The sequence below is a fragment of the Trachypithecus francoisi genome, unplaced genomic scaffold (genome assembly GCF_009764315.1).
Source record: "Trachypithecus francoisi isolate TF-2019V2 unplaced genomic scaffold, Tfra_2.0 Lachesis_group8, whole genome shotgun sequence".
NCBI lineage: Eukaryota > Metazoa > Chordata > Mammalia > Primates > Cercopithecidae > Trachypithecus > Trachypithecus francoisi.
This window is the reverse complement of record NW_022681473.1, coordinates 111,206,427-111,225,769: the sequence shown is the minus strand read 5'-3', so window position 1 is coordinate 111,225,769 and position 19,343 is coordinate 111,206,427. Positions and strand designations below refer to the sequence as shown.

At 42.2% G+C, this 19,343-nt stretch overlaps 2 protein-coding genes across 11 annotated transcripts in view; both read right to left on the bottom strand.

The window, feature by feature from the left end:
• Nucleotides 1–7,727, bottom strand: part of JHY (junctional cadherin complex regulator) — a 72,285-nt gene extending 64,558 nt beyond the window's left edge. For 3 of the 9 annotated variants that reach the window (XM_033204345.1, XM_033204346.1, XM_033204349.1), the window contains exons 1-2: nt 7,080–7,727; nt 3,857–4,285 (exon numbers count right to left, since the gene is read on the bottom strand). In XM_033204345.1, coding sequence (XP_033060236.1) covers nt 3,857–4,197 — 341 coding nt within the window. In that variant the 5' untranslated portion in view covers nt 4,198–4,285; nt 7,080–7,727. Of the gene's footprint in view, nt 1–3,856; nt 4,286–4,958; nt 5,052–6,486; nt 6,623–6,742; nt 6,842–7,079 lie in introns of those variants that run through there. The other 6 variants (XM_033204342.1, XM_033204341.1, XM_033204340.1 and 3 more) reach the window with 6 other exon arrangements.
• Nucleotides 7,728–14,501: 6,774 nt separating this feature from the next.
• Nucleotides 14,502–19,343, bottom strand: part of CRTAM (cytotoxic and regulatory T cell molecule) — a 35,451-nt gene continuing 30,609 nt past the window's right edge. For both annotated transcript variants that reach the window (XM_033205652.1, XM_033205651.1), the window contains exons 9-10: nt 18,918–19,004; nt 14,502–15,876 (exon numbers count right to left, since the gene is read on the bottom strand). In XM_033205652.1, the coding sequence (XP_033061543.1) occupies nt 15,746–15,876; nt 18,918–19,004 (218 nt within the window). In that variant the 3' untranslated portion in view covers nt 14,502–15,745. The remainder of the gene's footprint in view (nt 15,877–18,917; nt 19,005–19,343) is intronic.

Sequence of the window (19,343 nt, the reverse complement as noted above, 5' to 3'; positions counted from 1 at the left end):
GCCGGGAGGGGTGGCTCACGCCTGTAATGCTAGCACTTTGGGAGGCTGAAGTGCACGGATTGCCTGAGCTCAGGAGTTCAAGGCCAGCCTGGGCAACATGATAAGACCCATTCTCCACTAAAAGTGGAAAAAATTAGCTGGGCATTGTGGCGCACACTACTCGGGAGGCTGAGGCATGAGAATCGTTTGAACACGGAAGGTGCAGGTTGCAGTGAGCCAAAATCGTGCCACTTCATCCTAGCCTGGGCGACAGAGTAAGACTGTCTCCAAAACAAACAAACAAACAAACAAACTGGGAACATCCCAAAGTCCACCCTTGGGTGACTGAATAAATATATCATGGCACCTCCAGATACTAGAATACTATGTACCATGTCCATATGTACTATGAACATATAAATATAATCATTGCTCAGCTATCTGGGAGGAAGTGGTTCCAGGACTCCCTGCCGATATTAAAATCCAGAGATGGGCAAGTCCCTTTTATAAATTGGAGTAGTATTTGTATATAGCCTATGCATGTCCTCCTATATATTTTAAATTATCTCCAGATTATTTATAATACCTAATACAATGTAAATACTATGTAAATAGTTGTTATACTATATTGTTCTGGAATAAAGCCAAGAAAAAAGGTCTGTGTACATGTTTGGTACAGATTCAACCATCCATTTATTCCCCAAATATTTTTGATCTGTGGTTGGTTGGATCCACAGATGTGAAAGCCATGGATACGGAAGGCCATAAAGAGACCCAAGATACACATAGGTATTTTGTTAAATGAAAATAACCAGTTGCCAAAGAGGATGTCTAAATCGATCTCATTTGGTTAAAACCATGTAAAAAGATTCTCAGGCTCACAAGTTATCAGAGAAAAGTAATTTAAATCTATAATAGGACAGGATTTTATAACCCATCAGAATGGCAGAAGTTAAAAAGACAGTAATTCTAAGGACTGGTAACTTGTAGGCACTTGTGGGTAAAGTTGAAGATGTCCATCTGCCCATGAACCAGAGTTCCACTCCTGGGGACTTATACCCTAAGGAAACTCTTGCATGCATACCCAAGGAGGCATACGAGGACGGGCACAGGGCATTGTCTGAAATAATGAAAACTGGAAAAAACCTAAATATGCGTCAATATTCAACCAAGACCATGTCTTAGTTCAAAAGCATGATTGTAAAATCCCAAAAACATAATATTGACTAAGCAAAATGGGCATCATACATCTGTATATAGATACATATTTATCTACTAATTATAGATTACCCATGAAATAAACGAATGGAAGATTGGTGAGAAGGATGCACACTCATGTAAGAGTATATATTGATTACCTCTGAGGGGGAAGAAAGGGGAATGAGTTTGAGAAGGGGTACATGGAAACTTTATCTGTAATATAGTATGAATTTTAAAAATATGTCTGAAACAAATATGGCAGTAAGGGTTCTACTGTATTTTTCTCTGTATTTTTTTATAGGTTAGAATTTTTGCATGATTTAAAAAAAAAAAACAGCACCAGTAACAAAACAAGGACATCCTCCAAGCACGATAACCTTAGACAAGTTTCTTCATCTCTGTTAGCCTCATTTTTGTTATCTGTAAAATAGGAAAAGCAAGGCCTTCCCTACAGGATTGTGATGGAGAATTGAGTGAAACTAAGACAGGCTTTTAAAAAGTGATGTTGTTGTTACTGTTGTCATATCCATCCAACAGTCTCTCTGTCCATTGTGTGTTTAGTCTCTAATTTAAAATGCACCAGCTTGCATAATAATCTTCCTTAAACGCTGCTGCATCTCACTGCCCTCCCCAAGAACCTGTATTCTCTCTGCCTGGCTTTCCCAGCCCAGTCCAATCAAGGGTGTCTGTCTCTCTGAAGCTGTCTGGACGCCTCTTCCGCCTCTAGCACCTGGGTGACAGCTCTTATCACTTTTACTATGACATATCACTAAGACACTTAAGAGATTGATTCAACTAGATATCCCCAGTGAAAAAAAGGGAGGGGAAGATGAAAGGAAAGAAGAAAAAGAAAGATAAGAAAGAAAGAAAAGACTCAGGACTGGGCTCTACTTCTGGCTCCCACACGAGCCCTTGCAGTGACTGTATCCTGAGGAAAAGTCATGTGAGTTCTGTAAGACTCAATATCCTCATCTGTGGTAGGATGGTTACACTTCATGACCTGAAAATTTATCTTCCAATACTATAAGCACATTTTTAAGACCCCCTTATAATCAGACTCCTACTCAGTCCATTTTCCCTACACTCAAATCCTCCGCAATCCAGCTGGGCTCCTAACGTGCCACAAACGTGTCACTCCCATTCTGTTCTATTATCCAGATCTTAGCTTGTTTTCAAGACCTTGCCCAAGTTCCAGGCCTTCCAATAAATTTTCCTTAATATATTTCAGCCTGAATTAAAAAAAAAAATCGGCCAGGCACAGTGGCTCACGCCTGTAATCCCAGCACTTTGGGAGGCCGAGGCAGATGGATCACAAGGTCAAGAGATAGAAACCATCCTGGCCAACATGATGAAACCCTGTCTCTACTAAAAATATAAAAATTAGCTGGGTGTGGTGGCACAAGCCTGTAGTCCCAGCTACTCAGGAGGCTGAGGCAGGAGAATCGCTTGAACCCGGGAGGCAGAGGTTGCAGTGAGCTGAGATCGCGCCACTGCACTCCAGCCTGATGACAGAGCGAGACTCCTCCCCTACCACAAAAAAAAAAAAAACTAACACAATATAATTTATAAGGAGTCAGTCACTATTCTAAACAATTTAGATATATTTATTTTAGCCTTATGATAACTGGTTAACTATTATTATTATCCCATTTTTACTGATGAAGAAACTGAGACACAGAAACATTAATTGGACTTGGCCAAGGTTATACAGCTAGTAAGTGGCAGAGCCACTATTTGAACCCAAATGGTCTGCCTCAGACACCATGCACTTCACCACCACACTAAAACCTCCTAATCAATAGCTTTTACCTTCTTCTCTACTCTGTCATATCCTCAATGCCTCAGTTGTAACAGAGTGGTATCACCACATTATTTTATATCCCCTTACTTTTTTTGGTAGCTCATAGCACAAGGTTAAATCCCTTAAATTCTGGTTATTAGATTAAACCTTTATATGATCATACAAGCCCTGGGAGGTAGACCTCTACTAGCTCTGAATGGGCCAAGTAAGATTCTATCCCCAATTATCTGTACTTTACTGACATTCATAGCAATCCTGTGAGATAGGCAAGTCAGGTTGTTTGACAGATGAGAAAAAGTGAGCCAAAAAAAGAATTAATTGGGTCAGGCATGGTGGCTCATGCCTGTAATCCTAGCACTTTGGGAGGCTGAAGTGGAAGGACTGCTTGAGGCTAGGAGTTCAAGACCAATCTGGCCAACATAGTGAGATCCCATCTCTATTATAAATATTTAATACTATATAAAATTTTTTAAAAAACAAAAAAACAGTTAAGTGATTTATTCCAGATTATACACTAAACAGTAATGCCTGGACCGAATTGAGTCCACCTGACTCCACATCCTTTTCTATACCAGGCTTTCTGGAATTTCTCCCGGGTGAGGTCCTAGTGTGGAGACACTTGGAATATGGACAGGAAATAAATGGTATGAGAAACGCAAATGCCCTGATTAATACCCATTGCACTTTTTAATTTAAAAATATCTGAATATGGAAAAAAGATGGTGCCCAGCTATCCTTGGTTGCTTGGTGACCCGTCTCACACACATGGCGCTCATTAGGGCAGTGTGCCCTTACTCTCATTTGGAATGACACCAGTAATTATTTAATAGTACATTTTTAGAGCCCATTATTATCTTACACAAGCCAATTCCTTACCTGTTATTGGCACCCTGGTCCCAGGTATGGTGGTTTTGCTCGTGAGCCATCTGAGCTGCTTTTCCACTTGCTTCCTCTTCTGTCTCATGCAGGCTTCCCCGTCGAGGGCTTTCCTCGTCTAAGCTGTCGCGCTCCATATCGATGTCCTGGATTCGATCATCAAACTCAGAATGGGACATAATCTCTTGAGTGAGGCTTTCTGAATCAGATTCCAAGGAGTCTTTTGAAATCCGATGTAAGTCTTCTTTCTTCAAAGGTGGGTGTGTGGACTGGACATTTAAGTTGGTATGACGGACCGGAGACTGAATAGAGAGCTTGGGAATTAGTTTACTTTTACTCATCTTGAAAAATGCAAAAAATTAACAGGGGATACTCTTGTTGATAGGAGCAGCTGGCTGATATTTAAAGTTGGGTTCACAAAGGCGTTACCTGAAAAAAATTATATTTATGTTACTCTGCAACTACTGAAATCTCAGTAATGTCAATGTTAATCAAATATTTAAATGAGTAAGAAAACCTTGTTCTATTATCTGCAGGCTTTTGCATGCACCCTTTTGTGTGTATAAGAAAGGTCTATTAGAAAACAATTGTTTTTCTCTCTACAGAAACACATCTGATGTAGCACTCATAAGCAGCCTGGGTAATCGAATGCAGTTTTATTGATGAAATAAATGGCTGCTTGGAAGTGGATTCTATTTCTAACTTCCAATAAAGTTAGAAAAGGCTTGTTACAGACAAACCTTGACTAAGACAAATGGTTAATTATGGACAGTACTTGGATAGCCTTATTTCAAATGCCCAGGGCAACAATATAAATATGGTCCATAGTTATTCATGGATAGAGTAAACCAGGTTCAGGGGCTATCTTTTGGAAAGTAAAGTAAGAAGAAGAGTGTGGTTTTCCATAGTTGGAACTGTAAATAGGGAAGTTGTTTTGTTCCTAGACTTATCTGGGCTGGCAACATCATTTGGAAAAGACTTTCTGACAGCCAGGTTGTGACTAGATAGGAACATATAATTTAGGTGGACATAAATGGAGATCAACCTCATCCAGTATTTTTTAAAACCCATAATAACGATTAAAATTGTTCAACAATCATGCCTGTAATACCAGCACTTTGGGAGGCTGAGGTGGGCAGATCGCTTAAGTCCAGGAGTTCCAGATCAGCTCAGGCAACATGGTAAAGCCCCGTCTCTACAAAAAAAAAAAAAAAATACAAAAAATTAATGGGCATGGTGGGATGGGCCTGTAGTCACAACTACTCAGGAGACTGTGGTGGGAGGGTCACTTGAGCCAGGCAGGCAGAGGCTGCAGCGAGCCAAGACTGTACCACTGCACTCCAGCCTGGGTAACAGAGGGAGACCCTATCAGAAAAAAATAAATAAAACTGTTCAACAAAAGATTTAGTGGCCTTGTGAATTCTGCCACTGAGCGATTCAAAGTAGAGCCTGGAGGTCTACATTACGGAATGGGATGCTATCCTGGGGAAAGTTGAGTGGGTGGGAGATTGGCCTGAATTACAGCTAGGAGTTAGCTGGAGTCCCTTCCAACTCACTTATGAGTATTTCAAGTGAATCTTCACTGTCTCTAAGGGACATTATAAAGACCCATGGAAAGAGTGCTTTGAGTTCATATAGGACCGAACGGACATGATGTTTTTGGATTGTGCTTCCTTTCATCTCTACCTAGCATTTCTATTTTGGTCTATTTTCTATCGCACTGCCTTTATACTCTTTTTTTTTTTTTTTTTTTTTTTGAGTCAGGTAACAGAAACCTTTACCAATAGAAATTACTGTAAAATTCGTCTTAATGGCTTGCTCTTGTTCTTTTGGCAAATCCTAACTTTAATTAAATGACACAACCTTATTACTATTCCTAGGATTGCTTCTAATGTTGACCTTGTTGCTAATGTTTCCAAGGAACATCATCAAATCCTTGGAGGAAGGCACCTTAACAAACAACAGGCAAAAGGGAACATTCATATGTAAATACATATGCAGTGAGTTTTCTATTGAACTTGAGTCCGTCTTGTTGGTAGACTAACAACATATTATTCTCTCCTTTTACAGACTGGTTTGTTGTATTATTTTGTCTCTTATTTTTAAAACACATACTGCATTCTGCCTTATTATTTTAATTGTTGCTTTTTTAGGATGTGCCACGAAAGCAGCAAATCTATCAAATACTAACACATTTTAACTAAAAGAGTTTCACATCAGTTTTACTGGAAGAGCTAAGGTCACTGAATTCGAGATCCTGACAGGCAAGCTTAAGCGTTATAGTGCAACTTAGAATTACTCTTAAAATAATTCAGTCCCTTGAACTTCGCTTCTTAAGTGAAACACGCTAAGCTTTCTTGGAATGAATAAATAATAAAACAGTAACCACAGAAGATAATTTTGTTGATGTTAGCAGATTCCTGAAGTTTGCTAAAGTATGCAAAGAGCAAAGCCAAATGCCACAAAAGCTGGGTTTTCTGTGGAGGCCTTATCTTACGGAAACATGGGGTTGAAGAAGGAACAGCTGACAGCTTGAATAAGTTAGAAAGTGGGCGTTTCAATTTAATGAATGTGGCTCCCTCCTCCCGTCCAGTGAAAAAAAAAAAGGTTGTGCCGCTGAAATTTCTTACCAAGAGAGGTGACCAGTCTCCTGAATAAACAAGACAGGGATAGATCCCATGGCACCTAGGGACTAAGAAGCGGCCAGCTCCCCAGGGATCCCTGCAGTGGGTCTAGTCCACTAGCATGGGACAAACCAACTTTCTCCTGGAGGGGAAAAGGAACCCTGCTTGGGCTCACCAAGATGAATCGTAAAGAAAAAGGAACGAGCTCTGCTTTGAAACAGGCCGGAAGCTGCCCAGTAGAGGCGTTCGGTTTGTTTTTTACCTTTGCTTGTTCCTGAGGAACAAGACCCGTCATAACGGGCGTTTGGAGGTCCAGGAAGTGACGAGTCGGCGGGCCTGGTGCCCGGGACCGGTCCTAATTGACCCGGAACAGGGCTGCTCTGGGTGCCCGGGCGCCGAAGCCTCGGATCACGGCCCCCCAGCCCCTTGGTGCGGCCTCGCCCCCTTGTCGCTCCCCACTCCGTCCCGAAGGCTCCGGCGCCGGCTCCTCCCCAGCTTGCTCGGGTGGTTTCCTGCAGTCCCTATCCCCAGTCAGCCCTTCCCGTTTCCCTCCCCGGGCGCGCCGCCCACCCCGGATCCGGGGGGCCACCGCCCGTCACCTGCCCGGCGCTCGTCCGCGGCCAAGACCCGGGCGGCCCCGCGTCCTCCCGCGCCCCCGCCGCCGCCGCCCGGGCTCCCGCCCGCCCCGGCGCTGCCCTGGAGACCGCAGACAACACAGACGCCGGCCTCTACTTGGGCGGAGCAGGACCCGACCTAGGATCCCGCGTCCCGAACCGCACCCCTGGCCCTGGCACGGAGGCTGCAAACGGCCGTAATAACGACATCGGGGCAGAGCTGGAGGAGCCCTAGCGCCCCGGGAGAGGCTGCCTCGCCGCCCGGACTTCCAGCGGCGGGGGGCAGAGGCCGCCCGGGGAGGAGATCTTTGCCACAAGTAAAACTACTAGGATACGCGAGGAACTACTACAAATCAAGAAGAAAAGGAACCCAATTAAAGAATGGTTAAGTGGAAAGGTATTTCACAAACACACGAGAAATCTAAATGGCCGATACATATCTGTTTATTGAAATGGCGCTTTAATTCATTAATAATCAGAAGATGGCCAATTAAAACCACAGCAGATAATACCACACTCACCGTACGTTGAGTCGAAAAGTCCAAAGCTGAAACGTCTGGCAGCGTCAGGTGCTAGGGAGGATGTAGTGCAAAGAAGCCTCACCTGCGGGCGAACGTGAGCACCGATGCAACCAGCCATTTTGGAAAATGGTTTGACATTAGCCAGGATATGTATACCTTGGGATCCAGCAATTTCACTTTTAGGTATTTACCCTAAGAAGTGAGTGCTCCTGTGCATGCAAACTGGAAATAACTGAACTATCCATCAACAATAGAATGGTTAATTAGATTATGGTATTCCCTATACTGGCCTACTACGCAGCAGTGTAAATGAATGAAATACAACTACATGTAACAATATGGTGGCATACTAAAAACACAATTTTGAACAACAAAAACCCAGAAAAAATACATACTGTATGATTTTTGTATATAAAGACAGTCTAAATTACACTCTACAATGATTATGGCTCCATACTTAGTGGAGGAAACTATGAAAAAAAGCAAAAAAGCAATTGTTTGGGAATCACTACCCACTTAGTGATTTCCATAAAGTTTGGAGGATTGTGGTCGGTTCTGGCAGGTAGGGAGAAGAATGTTTTTGAGATTGTATTTCCTGACCTTAATGGTGGCTATATAGATGTTCATCTTGTAAAAATTCCTTAAGCTGTACATTTATGTATGGGTAGAATATTTCACTATCAAAAAAGGTTTCAAAAAAACATAAAGAAAGGAAGCATTAGGAATTATCCTCACATTAAAACAACAAGTAGATTTGAATAACTATCTTCAAAGATTGGTTTGGGGCCAGGTGCGGTGGCTCACCCTGTAATCCCAGCATTTTGGGAAACCGAGTCGGAGGATTCCTTGAGCCCAAGAGTTCAAGACCAGCCTGGGAACATGGCAAAACCCTGTCTCTACAAAAAATGTTAAAAGTTAGTTGAGCGTGGTGGTACGTGCCTGTAGTCGCAGCTACTTGGAAGGCTGAGGTGGGAGGATCACCTGGGCCCAGGAGGTTGAGGGTGAAGTCAGCCAATATCGTGCCATTGCACTCCAGCCTGGGTGAGAGTGAGACCTTGTCTCAAAAAAAAAAAAAAAAAAAAAAAAAAAGAGAATGCTTCGACCAGGCACAGTGGCTCATGCCTGTAATCCCAGCACTTTGGGAGGCCGAGGCGGGTGGATCACCTGAGGTTGGGAGTTCGAGACTGGCCTGGGTCAATATGGCGAAACCCTGTCTCTACTAAAAATACAAAAATTAGCTGGGCATGGTGGCATGCGCCTGTAGTCCCAGCTATATGGGAGGCTGATACAGAAGAATTGCTTGAACCGGGGAGGCAGAGGTTGCAGTGAGCCAGGATGTGCCACTGCACTCCAGCCTGGGTGACAGAGTGAGACTCCGTTTCAAAAATAAAAATAAAAATAAAAAAAGAATGCTTCAATACCAGTTGCCTCATTAATGATAGGAAACATAGGAAATTGGAAAATGTCCTTACTACCCAGCTTTCGCACTTTTTATTCTGTTTTTTTATTTGAGTTCGTTTTTTTTTTTGTTTTTTGTTTTTTGTTTTTTTAACTTTTTTGGCAACAGGAACCTTGTCTTATGAGTGCACAGTAGGACCTCAATGTCTGCAGAAGAAATAAAAGCAATGTAGCTGAAACCGTTAGTGTTATTCTGCCCAGTATATTATACAAGGTATTATTATAGCAACTGCAAACATGAAAGCAAATTTCAAGCAAAGGGATTTAGTCCTAATAGTGGCTTCCAGAATATGTTATAGAATCAATGCTGAGTCATTCACACTTGTCCTCTTTTGATGCTGTGGTTCTTTAGACTCTTCCAATGTTTTCTGCACTATCCAGAAGAGATTTTAACTGGCTTTTCTGAAAATCAGTGGTCCCTACGTGATTGAGGAGTCTGTCAATCCAGCAGCTACTTGCAGAGTCACACATAGAGCGTGGGACACTCTGGGCTTGATCTTCCTCCTTCTCCCCTTGTAATGGCTGTCCTGAGCATTTGGAGTGACTAAAGGATGGAATAATCAACACGAGTAATAGTCAGGGTCAGTAAGGAGACAGAAACCATGCCAGTTACTATAATGGAAATAATTTAATATGAAGATTTATTAACTGAAAAGTTGAAAAGGGAACACAAGTGTCATAGGGGTAGGAAGTGTGGGAAGCAGCTTCCACCTCTGTGGCTGGGGAATCACAGGAAAGAATTATTTACACTTAGAAGGATTAACACTGAAATTATTAACACTCAGAGCTGGGACCCAGGCCTCTCAGGAGGGTGCAATCCCAAGCTAGTAGGTGCTGGCGTCTTTGAAAAGGAATCATGAAGCTGGTTCTGAGAGTGCTGGGAAAACTGGAATCAACTACTGCTACTGAAACCAACTGAGCTGCTGGAGTGAAGAGACGTTGTCAAGGTGACAACGTCAAGGTGACAAGCTTGAGAGGAAAAGGAAGGAGCAGTCCCTTTTCCAGTCTCCAGGCTTGGGGTCTCCCTCTACTGTCCCCTCCTGGCAGAGTCCCACAGGGAGCTGGCTGGCAAAGAAAAATGAGGCTTGTAGGTGTTGCCCCAGCATTATGATCACAGTATATGAGAGTGAAGCTGAGAGACAATGTTTTAACAAGCGGCACAGTAATGCTCTGCTTTTCAGAATTCTTAAGGATTATAGGGTGCATACAAACAAAATAAAACCATAAAGTGCATTGTTTTCATCTGCTGTTACGGTAATAACGTCGATAATTTACATATGAATAGCACTTCACAGGGTCTGCAAAGTGCTTTTGCATATATTATCTTTTAGAATTCAGCTGTCAACGTGACCCCAAACTAACCAAAATACACAGAATAGGAAAAGCAAGTCAAAAAACACTTAAATACATAGGTTAGTAATACTGAACTGAGTTTACTCCTTTTCCACCCCATGCCACCCATTCATGCAACTCCCTTCTTTCTGTTTCCCTCTCCTACACATCACTCATGCTCTGTTCGTGAAATCCTTCCTCTACTCCATTTCCCTTTTTGGTCTTACACCTCCTGAGTTCACCAGACCTACGCCTAGCTCAGCAGCATCTCCTCCAGCAGGAATTTTGGGACAGTTCCCCACATTGTCTGATGCTTCTTGGACTAGGGTGCTCCTCAACCTGGAGCAGTTTTATCCTTCAGGGACAGTTGACAATATCTGGAGACATTTTTTATTGTTATGACTTAAGGGAGTACTACTGGCGTCTAATGAACAGAGGCCAGGGATGCTACTAAACATCCTAAAATGCACAGGATGGTCCCCCCACCCCCCTGCCAAAATTATGTGATCCAAAATGTCAATAATGCTGAGGTTGACAAACTCTGTGCTAGGCTAGTGGCCCTTGGTCTGTGGTCTCAAAGCACCCAACTGCATGCTTCTAGCTTTATACATATGCTTGTACAACATTGCATTGGAATTACATGTTCATATTTATGTCATCTCTTTATTAAACTATAAGCTCCCAGAGAATCAGAGAACAAGGACAAACGTAGTGAATGGCACCTAATAAATGCTCAGTAAATGTTGAAAAAAAACCCACAATATCCTTAGACTTTAGCACCTGATTGGGGAGTAGATAAGTAGTCAGTCCCTTTAATAGAACTGGTAAGAGTGGCCAGTCAAACTTTGTAACAAGGATATACTCATATTTGGCATATAACAAGGATGATCAGATACTTTATTAAAATACTGGATAGCCAGGTGTGGTGGCACATGTCTGTAGGCCCAGCTACTCAGAAGGCTGAGACAGGAGGATCATTTGAACCCGAGTTCAAGGCTGTAGTGAGCTATAATTGTACCACTGCACTGCGGTGTGGGCAACAGAGTGAGACTCCGCCACTAAAAAAAAAAAGAAGAAGAAAAGAAAAGAAAAAAAGAAAAAAAAAGCCAACTAGGATACATTCAATATTTTTTAAAAGGATGCTATTCATTAATTACACTGAGACAATAGGTACACACTGAAATTGTTCTGGGTAGCCAGGGAATGGGGTCATTCTACATATAACTGTAATAAGTTTAATTGTCTGGTTTCTTCGCATGTAGAATGAATCAGGAGCAGCAAATGGGTTGAGGAAGGCACTCTCATGGCAGAAAGAAGGGACAGTATCAGCAAGAGAAGTAACAGATATGTCACAAAAACAAGAGACGTACAAACAAACAAAGCAACCTGGGTTCATTTGGTGTAAGGAACAGCCTTATCCTTGAATATCCGGTGTGAGAATCACAGTATTATGGCAAGATTAATTTTCATAATGATTAACTTTTGGAAACTTTAATAAATATTGACTAGAAAGATAAAAGTCATGTAGCCTATTTTACAAAGACTTTCATCCAAAATATTGAAACATTTAACATCTCAAGAGATAAACCTCAGTTATCCAAAAGAAAAGAATTTACTTAGAATGAGTCAGCCCTGAGAATTTTAGGACCGAAATGGTAATAAATATATGTTTAAACAGAAAATGAAACTCAACAGACAGAAATATGAGTAACTTTGACACCCTTCTAGAAGAACGAGCCACGTGCTGGCGAAGCCCAGAGGAAGAGAATTCAGCCTGGTTGGGATCAGCTTTGGGAAATAGATGATCTGGAAGGATGGCTCTTAGGAATGCAAATGAACAGATGATGATGATGATGATGATTATTTTGAGACAGAGTCTTGCTCTGTTGCCCAGGCTGGAGTGCAGTGGCGCAATCTAGGCTCACTGCAAGCTCCGCCTCCCAGGTTCATGCCATTCTCCTGCATCAGCCTCCTGAGTAGCTGGGACTACAGGCGCCCGCCACCACACCCGGCTAATTTTTTTTTTTTTTTTTTTAGTAGAGATAGGGTTTCACCATGTTAGCCAGGATGGTCTCAATCTCCTGTCCTCATGATCCATCCGCCTCGGCCTCCCAAAGTGCTGGGATTACAGGCATGAGCCACTGCGCCCGGCCTGAACAGATTATTAATAACAGCCTTTTTTCTCCTTGTTTGTGTCCTTGGTTTTCTTTCTTAAAAATAATTTTAAAACATTTCATTATGAAAATTTGAAACCATATTCAACAGTAGAGAGAAAAATATAATGAATGGGCACATTGTTCTCACCCATCTTTAACAAAGATCAGTATGTGGCCAACCTTGTTTCTACACATACTGGGCTCCTCCCTGACTAATTCATTTAGAAGCAAATCTCATCTATCACATGGTTTAATCTGTAAGTACTTATGATGTGTCCTAAGAGATCATTTTTAAATAACCATGACACCATGATCATATCTAAAACAAAATTAGTAATAACTTCTTAATGTCATCTAATCCTCAGCGTTCAGACTTCCCAGACTGTCTCCTACGTGTCTTTATAATTGGTTGGTTTAAATCAGGATCCAAACAAGTTCTACAAAGTGATTTTTAAAAGCTAACAGCTCGACTGGGCGCAGTGGCTCACACCTGTAACCCCAGAACTTTGGGAGGCCAAGGTGGGTGGATCATTTGAGTCCAAGAGTTCAGGACCAGCCTGGCCAACATGGTAAAACCCCGTCTCTACTAAAAATACAAAAATTAGCTGAGCATGGTAGCGCGTGCCTGTAATCCTGCTATTCGGGAGGCTGAGACAGGAGAATCTCCTGAACCCTGGGAGGAGGAGGTTGCAGTGAGCCGAGATTGTGCCACTGCACTCCAGCCTGGGTGACATAGTGAGTAAAACTCAGTCTCAAAAGAAAATAACAGCTTTATTGAGGTATAATTCACATACCACACAATTCATCCTCTTAAAATGCACAACTGAATAATTTTTAGAATATTCAGAGTTTTCTCAATCATCACGACCAGCTAATTCCAGACTGTCTCCCCAAAGGAACCCCCGTATCCATTAGCAGTCACCCCTCATTCCCCACTTCCCTCAGTCCTTGGCAGCCACTTATCTCTTTTTTGTCTCTTTGGATTGGCGTATTCTGAACATTTCATATAAACAGCATCATACAATATCTGTTTTGTGAGTGTGTGTCTGGCTTTTCTCACTTAGCATAATGTTTTCAAAGTTCATGTTACAGCATGTATCAGTACTCTATTTCTTTTTATTGCCAAATAATATTTCACTTTTTTTTTTTTTTTTTTTTTTTGAGATGGAGTTTTGCTCTTGTTGCCCAGGCTGGAGTGCAATGGCGTGATCTAGGCTCACCACAACCTCCGCCTCCTGGGTTCAACCGATTCTCCTGCCTCAGCCTCCCAAGTAAATGGGATTACAGGCATATGCCACCACGCCCGGCTAATTTTGTATTTCATATTTTTAGTAGAGACAGGGTTTCTCCACGTTGGTCTGGCTAGTCTTGAACTCTGACCTCAGGTGATCCGCCCGCCTTGGCCTCCCAAAGTGCTGGGATTACAGGCTTGAGCCACCGCATGTCGTCTCACTTTATGAATATACCACAACTTACTCATCATTTGATGGCAATTTGGGTTGTTTTCACCTTTGACTATTATAAATAAAATTGCTATTAATATTCCTGGTCATGAAAGTCAAGCCAAGACTGAAGAACTGTTCCAAACTGAATGAGACTAAAATGAACTGGATCCTTTGGGACAATTGGAGAAACCTGAATGGAGTCTGAGGACTGTTCGTGGAAGCAGAACAGTGCTAATTTCCCACTTTTGATGGTTGCATTGTGTTTTTAAAGGAGAGTGTTCTTATTTGTAGGAAGCACACACATAAGGATTTGGGGGGTGATGGGTATTGTGCCAACTTACTCTCAAATGATTCCAGGGGGAAAAGTACTTTGTTCTATCTTTACACTTTTCTGTAACGTTGTGATTGTCCAAAACATTTTTGTCAAGAGAACAAAAAATCAGCATGGTTGGATCTGGCTCCTGTCACAAATTACAGACTTAGAATGTGCACATGTATTATTTTGTAATCGGTTTATTCAGATTCCAACAATGAGAAATGCTCCACATAAATGCCAGAGTTTGCTGTATAGCTTAAATAAACTGATTGAAAAAGAAAGGCATGTCCCAGTTACTTTCACATATGAAAACAGGAAGTATAACTTGGTATAGCCACTAGAAAAACATATAGTCTGCTTTTTATTAAAAAATTTTAAAAAGCCATCCATTAGGTCAATAATCAGTAAATTAAACCCATCATTTTCTTTTGCACATGTATTTGTCATGGAATCTCCAGGTAAAAATCTTGTCTGACAGACAAGGTCAGCTCAGGTGGTTTAGTAATCTAAGAAATTCGAATCTTTGGGCCTACCTTGAGCTCTTCTTTGTGCCTTGGGGCATGGGTTCTGGGACCTTCATGCCCATCTGACTAATTTATCGTCATGCATCGCTCCTCCCTGACATTGGTTTGTGCTGGTTACATCTTAAAAGTCTGTCTTAGAAGTAACTTCTTTTTTTTTTTTTTTTGAGACAGAATCTCCCTCAGCCGCCCAGGCTGGAGTGTGGTGGTGCAATCTCGACTTACTGCAATCTCCACCTCCCAGGTTCAAGTGATTTCCCAGCCTCAGCCTCCCGAGTATCTGAAACTACAGGTGCACACCACTACGCCTGGCTAATTTTTGCATTTTTAGTAGAGACGGGGTTTCACCATGTTGGCCAGTCTGGTCTCGAACTCCTGACCTCAAGTGATCAGCCTACCTCAGCCTCCCAAACTGCTGGGATTACAGGCGTGAGCCACCACACTCGGCCAGAAGTAACTTCTTAGGATCAGAGATCTTTAGGTACTTTGCATCCCAAATTTCTTTATTTTGTGACCAGAAGAAAATATTAAACAAAAAAAAATTTTTTTAAAGCAGTTCCATTAGAGCAAAGCATCTGAAAAATCCTGTTCCATTTGAGGTAAGATGTTAGCTGGTCACATTGACCCTGATCCCCAAGGCTTCGTAGAATCCTCCTGCTCTGAAGTAGTGTCAGACATAATTTTTTTTTTCTTTTCTTTTTTAAACTACAAGCTTTATGTGCATGGTTTGGTCCTCACGTTGCTGCCCTAGCTCTGGGGCGGATCATTATCCAAGGACACCGACTTGCATTGCACTGCGAGGTCATTGTTAACGTCTCAGCAATTAAGCTCCTTCCCCCAGGCTGGTCCACTGAGGTGACACTGCGGCAACCCTGAAATCACATGTTCTGTTGCAGAGAGCACTACACGATACTCTCTGGCACTTGGGTGTGCTTTTCGTTTAATTTTGAATGCTGTACATTTTCCTTCCTCTTTGTTTTTGCTTCTGAGTACAACTTTGTGATGTAGTTCATGCAACGCACAGGGTGGGAAGCTGAAAGAAAAACATGTTGAAGGTGAATATTTATTTTGAATAACATTGCACCCATTTACTTGAAACACTTTGATTGGATATCATATTTTTAGGTTCATGAAGTGCTTTATAAAAACCTAAAACTTACTGATGCATATAAATGGTCTGAAGGCATTATTATACTCTTTTTTGTTTTTTGGCTTTTTTTTGGAGATAGGATCTCACTTTGTTGCCCAGGCTGGTGCAGTGGTGTGATCATGGCACACTGCAGCCTCAGCCTCCAGGGCTTAAGTCATCCTCTAACCTCAGCCTCTTGAGTAGTTGGAACTACAGGCACACGTCACCATGCCCAGTTAATTTTTAAATTGTTTGTAGAGACAGGGTTTCACTATATTGCCTAGGCTGGTCTCAAACACCTGGGCTCAAGTGATCCACCCGCCTCAGCCTCCCAAAATCCTGGAAGTATAGGCATGAGCCATGGCACCTGCCTATACTATAATTTTTTAAGAAGTCTTACTATATACACAATATACTGGTAAAACTGAAAGAAAATATACAGATATTTCTGCTGTAAAATAATCTGTTGCTGAACACAACACATTGCCTTAGCAAAACTGTACACTAAAAATAACAGGGTTTACTGCAAAAACGGGATCGGGGCAGATCACTCAAAGCCTATGCAACTCTGTACAAACAGACTAGAGACAGCCCCAGATAATATTTTTAACATGTGCAAAACAACACAACTAAAATGCTGGATTTGAGGGTGCTAAGGCAAGGAGGATGAAAGTGAAGGCTTGCGCTCAGGAGAAAGTGAAACCCCCGAGATGTACTTTTCTGGGGAGGAAGCCCCTGAGTAGTGCAGGTACTCATTTTCAATTTTCTTAAAGTTGGCTGGGCATGGTGGCTCATGCCTGTAATCCTAGCACTTTGGGAGGCCAAAGTGGGTGGATCACTTGAGTCCAGGAGTTCAAGACCAGCCTGGGCAACATGGTGAAACCCCGTCTCTACTAAAATTGCAAAAATTAACAGGGCGTGGTGGTGCGTGCCTGTAGTCCAGCTACTAGGGAGGCTGAGGTAGGAGGACTGATTGAGCCCGAAAGGTCAAGGCTGCAGTGACCTATGATGGCACCACAGCGCTCCAGCCTGGGCAACAGAGTGAGCACTTTGGGAGGCCGAGATGGGCGGATCACGAGGTCAGGAGATTGAGACCATCCTGGCTAACACGGTGAAACCCCGTCTCTACTAAAAAATACAAAAAAAAACTAGCCGGGCGAAGTGGCGGGCGCCTGTTGTCCCAGCTACTCGGGACGCTGAGGCAGGAGAATGGCGTGAACCCGGGAGGCGGAGCTTGCAGTGAGCTGAGATCCGGCCACTGCACTCCAGCCTGGGCGACAGAGTGAGACTCCGTCTCAAAAAAAAAACAAAAAAACAAAAACAAACAAAAAAATTATTTTAAAAGTTGAACTGGAAGGGCTTCCATTTTTCCAGCTAATAGACATAATTCTACTCCCACTGTTTTGGTTCCTCTTGCCTAGGAAAAACAGCACAGGGAGCAAGCCAATTCACACGTGATATTAACATCATTTTCCTGTCCGCCAGGTGAGTATGTGATGACTGGTATTTAGAAACAGGTGTCGCAACACAATTGACTTGGATGTTGTTTACACACATTTTCCCCTCCCACCCCCAGTGTTCACACAGTCAATTCGCTTGTGTTCCTCCCCCAGCTAGTACGTCTATTATTCGGTCTTTGCAGTTCACACTCTAGTAGGTCAACACCTGAAGAGGCAGAGGTGTTATAAAAGACAAGCCTCCTACAAAAACCTCAGTAAAACCAGTAGAATAGAGCGGCAAAGCTCGCTGTATTTTCTTGCAGCTCCTGGCAGATAGAATAAGTTAGTTTGCATGGGGGAAATAAAATGGTTGGAAGGTGGAATATTCTTGCTTTTCTATTGTCCTAGCTTCTGCCTTCCAGATCTTTATCAAGAATACAACCCCCAACCTCCACTTCCCATACACAATCTCCTTCCCATCCCGATTCTCTTCATTTTCTTTACATATTTTGTCTGGGGAATTGCAATGAAGTCATCCAAAGGACCTGAAATATGCCTTCTTGAATTAATTAAGCCTATAGTCACTCATTTAATACAAATGTATCAACTACCCTATGCTAGAATCTGAGGATACAGAGTAAATCTGATTACTTACCACCTAAAGGAGTATTGTAGCTATATAAAAACACCAAAAATTACAATATGGAGGAAGAAGTGCTTCTATGACAAAGGTGTCATAGGATCCTCTGGCGGTCTTGGGGTATCCCTGTGTGTGATGTCAGAGTCAAGGATGGCTTCCCAAAAGGAAGTCACCTTCTGCTACATGAACTTGACTGCTACTATTTATTTTTTGCAGATGAGTTTCCTTAAGTTCTATAAGATGATTTAGGAGACTTTCTGGGGCTAAAAAAGTCAAATTTTGTTCTTCTCCCTTTTAATGGCGACTAATTAATGGTGATGGTTAATTTTAAGTGTTAAGTTGGGTGGATTAAGAAATACCTCAAATCTGGTAAAGCATTATTTTTGGGTTTGTCTATGAGGTTGTTTCTAGAGGAGATTAGTGTGTGAGTCTGAGTGGAGTAGGTGGGCATCGAGATTTGCCATTGATTTGGGTGGGCACCATCCAATCCACTGGGGGCCCGGAAAGAACAAAATCAGAAAAAAGGCAAATGTGTTGCTCTGTCTGCTGGAGCTGGAATACACTCCCTCCTCTCCTGGCAGCAGAACTCTAGACTCCCTGGCCTTTGGATTTTAGGACTTACGCCAGCGGTCCCCTGAGTTCTCGGGTCTTTGAACTTGGACTGAGCCAGGCTACCAGCATCTCAGGATCTCCAGTTTGCAGACCTCCTGTCCAGGGACTTGTCAGACTCCATAATCTCATGAGCCAATTCCCCTAATAAATCCCCCCCCATATATATATACACACATATGTATATATATGGAGAACTCTGACTAATACATTAATGAACCTCATTGTTCAGATCTCAGGTCATACAGTTGACTTACATCGGCCATTTTTCTCTTGAGATGATGTTTCTTCATTATTTGACCTTGATCTGTAACTTTCTAGTGCGTGCTCTGAAACTTCGTTTTCTACAAGAAAAGAAAATCAAGTGACTAATTTCTGATGCCACGGACATGTAGAAATGTATGTTTGAATAAGATAATACCTCTGTTACTGTGCAATAGTAGTAACTTTTGCACAGTAATAGTAACTGCAATAGTAATAGTAACTATTGTAATAGTAATAGTAACTGTAATGGTAATAGTAACTTACCATGCCCCTCCCATAACTCATACCCTCATTAATTCAACACATAGTTTTTTTGATTCCTGTAGGCACTGTGCTAGGCAGTCTTGGGATTTGTATCCTTCTGTGAATAGAAGTGTCTATCATTGAATGCCAATTTCTGGAGCTATGCTAGTTTCTAT